General features: G+C 41.1%; 1 protein-coding gene across 1 annotated transcript in view; it reads left to right on the forward strand.

Moving 5' to 3' along the window:
* Positions 1–592: 592 nt before the first annotated feature.
* Positions 593–12,727, forward strand: part of HMGA1 (high mobility group AT-hook 1) — a 34,784-nt gene continuing 22,649 nt past the window's right edge. Inside the window, exons 1-2 of the mRNA XM_032218868.1 lie at positions 593–1,003; positions 11,475–11,583. Of these exons, the coding sequence (XP_032074759.1) occupies positions 11,482–11,583 (102 nt within the window). The 5' untranslated portion in view covers positions 593–1,003; positions 11,475–11,481. The remainder of the gene's footprint in view (positions 1,004–11,474; positions 11,584–12,727) is intronic.

Consider the following 12,727-nt stretch of genomic DNA (forward strand, 5'->3'; position numbering starts at 1 on the left):
AAAAGATGCATCAGAAGTTGGGGGAGGGGAGATTATAGCTTAACCACGTTTATATCCCAAACTAAACGTGGAGTTCATCGCATTATACATTCCCACAAACAAGGAAAACCAGGACTTTTGACTCCCAAAACCTTAACACACCAATCGCCAACACGTACATCGTGTGGCACAATCTCGGCTAGATTTGGGCCGGCCCTAAATTATATTCCAAAGAAATCCTGTTAAATCAGCTTCAACCCTATTTAGGGTCATTGAGCTACTCAAATCACAAACTTATTCGCCCCCCGCCCCCGCCTTCAAATGAAGGAACAAAACAAGGGGGCAGGGATTTTTTTTTTTTTTTTTTAGTTTTGCAAAGCGTTCCCTCCCATTTGTTCCTCATCTTTTGGCGCGAGGGGAAAGGCAACAGCTACGGTAGCGCTCCCGCCGTTGTTTTCCTTTTGTTCTTCGCAGTTCAGCGCAGCCGCTGCTTCTCTTCCCCCCCCCCCCCCGAGCCCTCTAAGCAGCCTTTTAAAATCACCCTTGCGGCTTTCTTTTATATTTCCTCCACCCACAGGTGATGATGCAGACGCCAAATGGCTCCTCCTTCTTCCCCTTTACCCTCCCTCCCCCTCTTTCTCTCTTCCACTGGAAAGGCTAAGCTCCCCTTAGCCAGTCAGCCTGCCCTTATTTAATTTGGAGTGTGATTTTGCTATTTTTAGCTTCTGGGTTCTCTCCAGTAAGATTTAGAGGAGGCTTTTTTCCCCCTCTTACTTTTTTAATTCAGCAATTGATTTTGACCCAGCTTCCTTCCTCCTGGAACATTTTTTTAAAAAATTTATATAAATAAGAGGGGGCCTGTCTGCTTATACGCTGTTTCTCTCTCTTTTTTTCCATTGCAAGTCTCCCAGCCTTCTGCTTCAGATCTGCAATTGCAACCATCAGCAACCAGAAGGGGGGATTATTTTCATTTCATCACAACACACAAGGAAAAACGTATACAGATTCGCGAATAAGAGTAATTGTAAGTTGGTGATTTCTTTAAAAAAAAAGTTCCGTTAATCTTATTTTGCATTTGCAGAATTTAGAACCGGATTTTGCAAAGTCATTTCAGTTTGCAAAAAAAATGTATCTGTGCTCGGAATTTACAATAGGAAGCAAGTAAGGCATGCGGAATAAAATACTCTCCAGCCTTTTATTCTCAGCGTGCATGCAAGTAAGAGAAGGGTTATATGTGCGGGAAGGGAGGTCTTAGTAGAGCTCACTGGATTGGGGAAGGCGGAATGGCCTTGTAATTTGTGGCTAAGTAGATATGGTTTTTCTCAAGCACTTCGCCTTTAATGTTAAATTCTAATACACTTGATCCGGATTTTATTCAGGGTGGGAAAACTGATGGATGTTTTTATACAGATCATGGTTAGATGGTTAGAATTCCTTATCTTGTCTCTTTTATTTTTTTTAATTATTTTTTTAACGCCAGAAGAGAGTAGGTAGCGGTTGGAATTGCTTTGCTTATTGCAACTTGCTCCTTTTTGCGAGACTCCCATAACATTGGAGCTCTGGCGGCTGGTGTTTCAGGTTTCCCTGCCCCCCCCCCTTCTCGAGATCCTTACAAATACATGCACGCTGGGGCTGTATTCATTTTCAAATCGCGCGACACTACTTTCGTCCACTTATTATTTTTTTCAGTGGGTTTCTTCCAATAGACATGCAGATCTGGGGGGAAAATGTGTGTGTGTGTGTGTGCAAATAGCAGGTGCATTTGGTTTTCTAGAAACACCCCCTTCCGTTCTTTTAAAGGGGAAGATGCCAGAGCTTTCGTTTTCTTTTAAAGGAAATTGGTATAAGCTGAGCTATAGCTTTTCAGATGTTGAAATGATTGGTAAATTTAACTAGATTTTGTTAGCGGGTTTACTTTATTCATTTATTTGTAAAGCCTGTGTATCGTTTCTGGCTTACATTTTTGAGCAAAACTTTTGGCTGCTGTTGGGGGGAGGGTCCCACACTATTGCCCAAGATATGTATATTTAGTTTGTGAGCTGCAGCTACTGATTTTGAATGTTGGTTTTTTTCATTAAAGGCTCTGATTAGGCAGATTTAGATTCCAGTCTTGAGGTAGTGAATTGCTCAATTTGAAAATATTGGAGAACTTAAATAGAAAATATGTTCAGACATGAAAGTAATGCACCTAGCCTGCATATTATTAATACTTGGCTAACTGATGTTGTTAGAATTGGGGAAGTGTCTTGAAGAGGCATCTCAACCTATTTACTAATGGTTGGAAGAGAGAGTTTGGTTATTTTCCTCTTTCTAGTGATCAGGAGGGTTAGTTTTAGTGGAAAAGGAAAAGATGGAGTGTATAACTTTCCCCAACAGTGTTCTCTTATATAAAGCTGCTTGCTAACTTGAAAAAAAAAAGTCATTTATTATTTTTCCTGTTCATAAGGAGGATCATACTCTCCCTCCCCCCACAAATCAAGGCCTTGTGGGGACTGAACATTTGTGTCCTGTAGGACAGCTCTTCAAAAGTTTCCAGTTCTGTTAACCTTCCTGTGTGGCCCTCCAGCCTTCCTTATCACTTCCTTTTGTTATGTGCACTTCAAGTGGACTGGCTGTTTTTAATAGCCCATCTTCTGGGGCTTCAAAAGAATCCCGCTGGAATGCTCCATTAAGGGATCTCCCAAGCCAGCCTTATTTTCAAACAGCCTCTTCAAATTTATGATTTGGTGTTTATGTGTTTTCCTCCAGCATATTGTAAGCAAACCCAAGCATTTGCCCAGAAGGTGCCCCAGCTCTTGGGAGAACACTGTGCTGCTTGGATTTAGGCCAGCCATTTTGGATTGAGCAACCTGTTGTCTTTCAAAATTTAATTTGTTATTAATCAGATAGAAGCAAACAGTTGTGGTGCAAGCAGAGTGTGGGAACATGGAAGAAGAATTGGCAGAGTTCTGTATTTGAGGAGAAAAATAACCCCCGAAAATTGCTGTTTCTAAGGGTGACAGGTTGTGACTGCTGGCATTTAACTTCATTTTGAGGAATGAGTGATCTCTCTCACCCTAATAGCTGTCTAAAATAATATGTAATGATGGAGGGATGCTGCATAAGCATTTCTTCAGCCAGTATTTTAAAAAGCATTTTCCTTTTTTCCATTCTCAGTCTTCCCGCATTCACTATTTTAGGATGTAAACACATTATGATATACATTTTCCTGCATTCATTTAAAACTGGAGATTAACTTTCATTGTTGTATCATAGTGTTGGTTTTTTTGGTTTCTTCATGTTGGGATAAGACTTTCCAAAGTCTGAATTAATTGTTTATCAATTTGGAAGTAATTCTTGATGTACAACAGTTCATTTAGTGACCATTTGAAGTTACAACGCTACTGAAAAAAGTGACTTTTTCACAATTATGACCATTGCAGCATCCCCATGGTCATATGATTTACATTCAGATGTTTGACAACTGGTTCACATTTATGACTGTTGCTGTGTCCAAAGATCATCTGATCACCTTTTGCAACCTTCTGACAAGCAAGTCAATGTGGAAACCAGATTCACTTAGCACAGTGGTTCTCAACCTTTTCAATGTTGCGACCCTTTAATACAGTTTCTCAAATTGTGGTGACCCCCAACCATAAAATTGGTGTCTCGGTTCCTAAGACCATCGAAAATATGTGTTTTCCGATGGTCTTAGGCGACCCACAAGTTGAGAACCGCTGACTTAGCAACTGTATTACTAATTTAAAAACTAATGATTCACTGAAGAAATGGGGCAAAACTCTCTTACAAATTTTTCATTTAGCAACATACATTTTGGGTTCAATTGTAGTTGTAAATCAACATTTACAGCTTGAAAATCAATGAGTAGTTATGATCACCTCTCTCCCCTTCTCTCCCTCAGGATTTCCCCATAGAGGCCTCTCCTATCTTATCCCCTTTTCTCCCTCAGCCTTGCGCCACAGAAACCTATCCTATCCCCCTTCTCTCCCTCAGCCTTGCCCCACAGAAACCTATTCTGTCCCCCTTCTCTCCCTCAGGGTGGCCCCATTGATCCTCTCCAAATTCCCAGCCGGCAGGCCGGATGAGTCACACACGGGCCTTGCCCAAATGGCAGTTGGAACAGAGATCTTTTCAGATAGGCAGGTGGAGTAGAATTCCTTATCAGAGCGTGTTAATAATACCGTGTTTCCCCAAAAATAAGACAGGGTCTTATTTTCTTTTGACCCCAAAAAATATTGGTTGTGCCTTATTATCGGGGTGGGGTTAATGTTTTGGGGCTGCTGGGTGGCTGCTCTCTTGCAAGTGGGCACCTGTAGAGCCAGGCACAGCCTCACGGGCAAATGGTTGTGTTGCACTGTCGTAGCAGCCCAACACACTAGCCATGAGGTGACCACGCTCATGAGAAGCCACCTGGCAACCTCTCTTTCCAGCCAGGCAGAGTGCCACTCACTAATCCAGTGATATCCCAAAGGCGCTAAGCTGCGTGGTTCTCTGCCCTCCCCCCAGCCCCCACGGCTTGGCGCGCTCGGGATAGCCTTCTCAGTGCATGGCACTCTGCATGGCGGGAAAGGGAAGTTGCGCGAATGCCTGTTCCGCCCCCAGCTCGTGTGCCTCCCAGCCTCACCATGCCCTGGGCCAGCTCTCCCTGCAGGGCTAGGGTGCCACCACCATCGCGGCGTTCCGAGCATAACCTATTCTCCGGCTTCCAAACTCCGGAGATTCGCAGCCAAGTCTTTCGGCAGCGACTGCTCTGGGAGTACGCTCTATGGTTGTGGGCTGGCTGCCAGCAGAGCATACTCCCAGAGCGTACAACCATAGAGTGTATTCCCAGAGTGGCAACTTCCGGAAAACTCGGCATTCAACCTCCGTGCTTTGGAAGCCGCAGAAAAACCATGCGGCAACGTCAAGCAACAGGGAGAGTTAGGCAAGGGCATCGTGAGGCTGGGAGGCGCACGAGCAGGGAGCAGAAAAGCTGCTCGCGCAACCCCCCTCTCCAGCCAGCAGAGCCACATTCACTGACCTAGGAGCATTCCGAAGGCGCCAAGCCACGGGAGTCGGAGGGGGGCGAACAGGCGTTCACAGGGCTTGGCGATACCCCTAGCTCAGTGAATGGTGCTGTGCCTGGCTGAAAAGGGGGTTTGCTGGGTGGCAGCTCACCTGTGCAACAGCGCAACACAGCTGTTTGACCCTGAAGTTATTACCGAAAAAGGAAAACGGTGACTTGCAACCAGTTTTTACACTTACAACCATTGCAGCATCCCCATGGTCATGTGATTGGAATGTGTGTACTTGGCATCTGGCATATATTTATGATGGTTGCACTGTCCTGGGGTCATGTGATCATTTACAACCTTCCCAGCCAGCTTCCAATAAGCAAAGTCAATGGGAGAAGCCAGATTTGCTTAATGACATGATTCGTTAATTGGAGTGGTTCGCTTAACAACTGTAGCAAAATGCTTATAAAATGGGGCATAACATACTTAACAACTGTCTTGCTTAGCAACAGACATTTTTGGCTCCTTGTCATAAATGAAAGACTACCTGTATAAAGCATAATTCCTAAAAGTAAAAGAGCTACAGGCCAAACTATTTCTGAGTTTGAATGGTAGAATGACATATACATTGCAATTTATAAAATGCACTATAAGTTTCTCAGAACAAACATAATGTTCAATTCATGTCAATCTCTCTCAAGCTAGTATCTTCTACAGATATTAGACTGTAATTTCTGTCATTAGTAGGCAAGCTGTCTGAAGTTACACATCTGGATGGCACCAGATGGGGAAGAAGCCTAGTTTATAATCATAACTCCAAAAAGAGATTCACAACATAATAAAGCTATTGCCTTTATCTTCTTAAGTGTTTTCACCAATGAATTTCTTTTTGCATGCTGTTTATGAGATCTCACAATTTGTGTTATTTTAAATTATTTTAAATTATTTTCCTGTTCCCCTCTTCACATCTATTTCTCCCTCCCTCCCTGTGCCTCTGCCTCCCCCCCTGAGTTCCCCCCTCCCTCCACATTCCTGTTTGTAGATGATAATTTATCTACTGAATTGATAAGGCTTCCCAACTCAAAACAGTATGATTTTCCAATGATGTCATGTACAGTTTTCCCTTCTACAGTCTATTTTTGGTCTGATGGAAATTTGAATTAAAACTTGGATTGATAAAAATATTGTCTCAATGTAGATTTCACATTTTGTTAATAACTTGGTGAGGATGATTGCTTTTACATCCTCAATCATTGTGCATGAGAGTTTTCCAGTGATCAGAACTCAGAACCAGCTCTGGAATTCACAACCTTCTGCATTTTCCTCAGTGCATTGTGACAGGTTTTTAGAAGGGAAATGTATAATATTTCTTGAAAGTGTGTTGATTCTGTATTGGTTATGTTATATCCTGAGTGATTATTGGTACCAGTGACGTGCGGTGAGGTTGATACCTGGTGAGGCTCAGCAGGGCAGCGGTCAGCCTCGGCGGGGGGGGGATTTGCATCGCGGGAGCAACCAAGCACCCGGGTCTGCAGCAAAGGCGCTTGGTGGCTCCCGCGATGCAAAGTGCCCCACTGTCCCGGCCTGCGTCCACTGCTTCTCCATGTTCCGCCGCTGGAAGTCCCGGATCACCTCTGGGGGAAGGCTGAGTGAAAAACGGAGCGAAGCTTCTCTGCGGCCTCCCGGCGCTGCCCAGAGGCTCTTGCAGGAGCACGTGTCAGCGGCCAGCGGCCTGGAGCAGCCCCTGCTGTGAGACAAGGGAGCACTTATAGTAGCCGCTGCCGCCACCACCGCCCCGCTGGGTGAAGGAGGGGCGGTGGTGGCAGCGGCTGCTTTAAGTGCTCCCTTGTCTCACAGCCGGGGCCGCTCCAGGCCGCCAGCCACTGACACGTGCTCCTGCAAGAGCCTCTGCGCAGCGCCGGGAGGCCACAGAGAAGCTTCGCTCCGCTTCTCACCCAGCCTTCCCCCAGAGACGATCCGGGACTTCCAGCGGCAAAGCCTGGAGAAGCAGGTCGGGGCAGCGGGCGGCAGCATCGAGGATGGTGGGGCACTTTGCATCGCGGGAGCCGCCAAGCGCCCAGGTCTGCAGCAAAGAGGCAGCCTCCTCCTTCTCGCCCACTCCTCTCTCCTCTGAAGCACGCCCCGCCCAACGTAAGCATGCTCAAGAAGACACGATTGGCTGCTTCCAAATCAGGAGGCGGGAGAATTGGTGCCTTTTTTCCATCTGAACTTCTTTGCCTTTTAACTCTTTATTAACTTTTAGAAGGCGAAAAATTCCTTATGGAAAAGAGGCCCCGAGTTCTCTCGCCTCCTGCTTTGGTTAACACTAAGCAGACACCAAGCCACTGTGAGCTGGAATCTGGTAGCAACTATCTTGGCTTTAATTATTTAATAAAATATATTTAAATTTCTTTCTTTTTCCTGAGGAGACTGGTGAGGCTCCGCCTCCCTTGCCTCTAGTGACAGCACGTCCCTGATTGGTACATTCATATATTTTCTAGTTTGTGAGGTGAAGGCAACAATGTGCGCACAAGGTCGTTTCTAGCATTGAGATCCTAGCTAGCTTGGAGTAGCATTTCTTCCTCTTCCTTACTCATGAGGAGTAAGACTGATTTTGCCCAAAGTCTTGTTGCAGCAGGAATGCTACATGTGAGTGAGAATAGAAAAACTAGAGGTAAATTTGGGGAAATGGAACACCCTGAATAAAATACAATCTTAGTGGAATAAATTGTTCTGCTAGATGATATGAATGAGTGGGAATGAGATGAGAGAGTACAGAAAAGTGATTAGGCCATTTGGAGACTCAAGAATAATTGAGAACAATATTGTATATTCAATATTTGTTTAGAAAAGGGTCTGCTTTGAATTTGTGAATTGTATATTCATACATATTACAAAGAAACATAAATCTAAAAATATGGCTGGTTTGATTGTATATAATGAAAATTGGGAGAAATATACAAAACCCTGATTATTAAGAAATGGGCAACCATTTCTTAACTGGGACTACTGGGATGAAACTCAAGTGATGATGGTATGTTAGAAAGAATATTTGAGAAGTATACATGGAATAAAAGTGATATGTCAAAGATTGGAGTTGAAATGTTCTTAGTGTCCAAGAAACACTAATGAAATGGAAATAAATGTGAGAATCTTAGACTGAGAAGTAATAGCTGGTATCACTAAAGAAACATTAAAATATGGATGTGGATCACATGTATGAAGCCAACACCTGTGCCTGATATCTGGAAGAATGCCATAATGTTCTCCCACAGAAAAAGAAAGATAGCAAAAGTGAATGCTAAAACCACAAGGAGGATTAGAAGTGGCCCTAGGAACAAGTTTGTCAGAATTCTGATTCAAGGAAGAGGAGAATATAGCACAGTTACAGTCTGGACATGGGGTAGGCAGCCCATCTTTATTCTTCAACATATTATTGAAAAAGTAAAAGTATATGAGTTTATTTGGAGAAAACCTATGATTAAGTAAATATGTATGAGTTATGGGATATTTTGCAAGAGTGTGTTGAAAGTTGGTTTGCTGAATGCAGTGGGCATTATACAGCTGAAGTAAAATCTGTGTGAAAATGAATGTTTGCCAAAAGAAGCAAAAAATGGCTGTGAATAACAGCATGCTTTTTTGCCCATTTAGTTGTATGGAAGCGAGAGCTGGATATGTGAAGAGGAACATAACAATCACTTGAATGCAATAGGAACAGGATATTTAAGTGTGTGGCTACATCAAAAAGAGATGGGGTCAAGAATGAATGAGTGATGGATGACTGTATTGAATTCAAAAGTGAGTGACCAATATGAAAAAAAAACATTGGAAGTGGTTTGAACATACAGAGAGTAAATGAGGATTGAATTACAAAACAAATATATGAAGAACAAACAAATGACTTGAGAGGAAGGGGAAGACCAAGAAAGTTATGCTTGGGTGGAGCTGATGAGGTCTAAAGAACAAAAAGCAATATATGAATCAGAGTATGGGAGAGGCAGGGATGGTTTTCAAGGATAGGAAAATATGTTGAGTATAGTGAATAGTGTTAGTGTAATATAATTTTAGCTATGTTTTTTTCTATTCCATGTTAATTTCTTCAGCTTCTTTTCTTTTGCATAATTGTATTCTACCACAAAAGGGAATAATGTAATATGTATGTATGTGAAGATGTATTGATGGCTTCAGAATGTGGTTTGTGATGGTGGATTTTTAATCTTAGGTGAGTAGATCTATTTATGTCATTCATAAGGAATTGATTGGCAGAATGCATCTTTCTCAGCACCTCTTTGCAACCGCAAATTGAATGGGACCATTTTCCCTCTTTTTTTATTTTGATTGATTCAAGGGATGAAATATTTATTTATTTATTTATTTATTTATTTATTTATTTATTTATTTATACCCCACTAAATTCTCAAATATGGGCTTGAAAATTCTGACTGCACTTTGCAGTGGTAATACAACATTACTGAATATGCTTCATATAGCAGAAAGAACAGGTTTGATACCAAGATTGAAAAAGATTGGCCACCTTTAATCCTTATTGAAACTTGTGGCATGGGGACCATAATTTCATAGCAGTTCCTTAAAGACTACTATTCAGTCCTTAATACATTTATTCCAAAGTAAATCCACACTAAATTCAGTAAGTTCAACTCCACAGTAAGCATTTCTGAATATTATTTATAAGTGTCTGGCTCTTTAAAAAAAAGCATGAGTCACTTCCATAATTGAGTATGAGTCAAATTTTGTAAAAAAAGACTAGTACTCTCTGTGTTCAAAGTTCATAAATCTGTCTGGAGTATATATTTTTAAACAATGTTCCTAGAAATATCTACATCCTGCAGGCAGCTAATTCCAAGTCCAAAACAATCTCCTTTGGTCATCTCATAAAAACTCTCATAATTTTGTTTTCTTGGCTGAGTTTGTTTTATTAGAAAAAGTGATCCTTTCTCAACTTTTTGAATTTATAAGCTTTGAAGAAAAATTATTTAGATAATGTTGTAATCTAAAAAATGTGGACCTTTTAAACTGTATGCTAGGAATAAGGATAAAAACAGGCTTTGCTACTGGCAATATTTGTAAATAATGAAGCTTTATCAAGTATTGTATCTTAAAAATGCCTGATCCTATGAACTGTATTCTTCAGAACTTTGCATATGGGAAGCTTCAAGATGTCTATTTCTAATTGTCAATGCCACAGACTAAACTTCTAATGGTGTACGTAAGAGAAGGGGAAGGCACATTTTTTTAAATCTTTGGTCACATTTGGAAATTAAGTGGAAATTGTGGCAATATTAAGAAAATGTCTATCATGGGATGGGAGGGCCGTCATGTACAAAGGCAATCCATGTACATGGTGGCATTAGCTGGTCACCAAAACACCTATTGCCAGAAGAACAATTAGTGAAGTTGCTGCTCACTAATCCTCATAATACACTTGTCTACCACTTCACCTTATTTTTTTCATGGCAGGTAAGAAACGCATTTACCCCTCTTTTTTATTTTTGTATAAATATATAAGCTATATGGGCCACTAAAATGTTATTGTAATTGTAATTGGTATTAATTTCTCTTCATTGTAATTTTAACCCTGGCAGTGCTATGGTAGTTATAAGACTTAGACTCAAAACGATCTTCAGAGAATTCACCTTAAAATACAAGGGCTTACTATACAAAAAATGCCTGTGAACACAGCCCTCTTTTCCATAGCAGGGAACACTTTTTGCTCTGAGGCATCATTTAAAACAAACCGTATTCTTTTTTCATTCAGAACTTAGGTTATTCTTCTATCGTTCAATGATAAATTAATGAATTCATGGACTAAAGCTAATAACTAATTGCATATTTAATTTGGTATCAATTATTAAAAAAAATATTGTAAAAGCTGGATGATAATCTGTTGGTACCACAATAAATGTGAAGTGAGTTTGATTAACTTCTAAGAAGCACTGATATTCTTAGCCCAGTAAAACATGTAGCCTTTAATAAAAATCGGAAGTGTTCTAATTTCAGGCTTGGCAGGATGACGGAGTAGTGCAGCCAACTCTTCTAATAATGGTCATTCATGATATTTGTGTTAGCCTATATGTTGTACTGCAGTGAAGCAGACAGACACACATACATACACACACACACACACACACACACACACACACACAAATAAATTTAGAACAGGGGGCCCTTTGGATGCCTTTGGAGCATGCTGATCTGAATAGATCCATTTTTCAAAGCACTCTGCTTTTCCCTACTGAGGCAAATAGAGGGCATTCGCTCTTTGCTTGGTTAAGAGCACCTCTTGAAAGTGTAGACTGGGCTTTTCTTTTGCTCTCTGAGCAGGGAGAGGACCAAACCTTAAAGACACTCTGCATTATTCATACCCTTTCCTAAGGTTTGATATTGTAATAGCCAGAATGAAATCTACTTTTAAATCTACATATGTTGACATTGGAGAGAAATGAATTAACAGAATCATTTTATATCTGTCCTTTTTAAAAGAGAGAAGATGAGTGAATCCAGTGCAAAATCAAGCCAGCCCCTGTCTGCTAAACAAGACAAGGATGTTTCAGAGAAGAGAGGACGAGGTCGGCCCAGGAAGCAACCCCAGGTTTGTACAATATTCAGCTGCCCTTGTGTTATTAGGGGAAGCTTTTGCAAGATGTACTATGAATCTTGCCTCTGACTGGTTATTGCTTAAAGCAACTGAGTCATAGTCAAAGGGAAATGCAAAGCAGTATTACTATGGTGCAACCAAAGCTATTGATGATACACAGCGAAAGTTAAACATTAGTAGGTCATTTACTTTGCATATTTAATGAAAGCAACTCCTCTGGGAATCAGGGCATCCTGCTTTATGATGCTGGCAGTAATTGTGACAATATAACTCCTTTGTTTCTGGGACAAACACAGTTCTGTAGAGGAGTACTGAAGCAAATTCTGAATCTCTGCCCATTTTCATAATTCAGAAGTAACATATTTTCCTTCCTAAACTATCTAGAAAGTACTTCAGTAGCATCTAAAAAAGTTCAATGACTGGAGTAGCCTGGTATACCAGGACTAGTAGTTCAGCAATATTGCCTTAGAGTGGCTTATTTTGATCCCAGAAAGAATAGAGATTGTTTCAACTGAAAGTTTGGGAACTCTGTAGAATTGTATGCAACTCTGCAATATTGTCATCTGTAATACGACCAGAGCTTCAGTTAAGTCCTATTAATAAGTAGAGGTTCTCAAGCAGTTAATACAGTGTATTGTGTCATTGAACACACTGAGCACATATTGGGTTTCTAAAGAGTTTATGTTTTTTGTCTCACTACTATTGATCGTCAAAGGATTTTGAATCACATCCTTTATAATATGATCCAACAGAACATTTTGATAGGGAATCACTTCACAATTACTAGAACTTTAACCTCTGTCCTGATCTCTTTGCTCTGAATTTTCCTTTACAGTGAAAATTCATTTCAGTGAACTAATTATGGGAAGGACATGCCGTATTTTTTGGAGTATAAGACGTACTCTCCCCCACTTCTTAAAAGAGGCTGAAAATTTGGGTGCATGTTATACTCTGAATGTAGCTTTTTCGAAACTTTTTTCAGCCCTAATGAGGTGCTAACTGCGTTTCTCATTGCTGCTCCCTCCAACAATCAGCTGTGCTTTAGAAGCTATTTTTTATCCCCAACCAGGGGATAAAAAGCGCACATGCGCACTCAAAACCAGCAAACTTATGTGCTGAAGCTGACCAGAATAAGGAC

The sequence above is a fragment of the Thamnophis elegans genome, chromosome 5, assembly GCF_009769535.1.
Source record: "Thamnophis elegans isolate rThaEle1 chromosome 5, rThaEle1.pri, whole genome shotgun sequence".
Classification (NCBI taxonomy): Eukaryota; Metazoa; Chordata; class Lepidosauria; order Squamata; family Colubridae; genus Thamnophis; species Thamnophis elegans.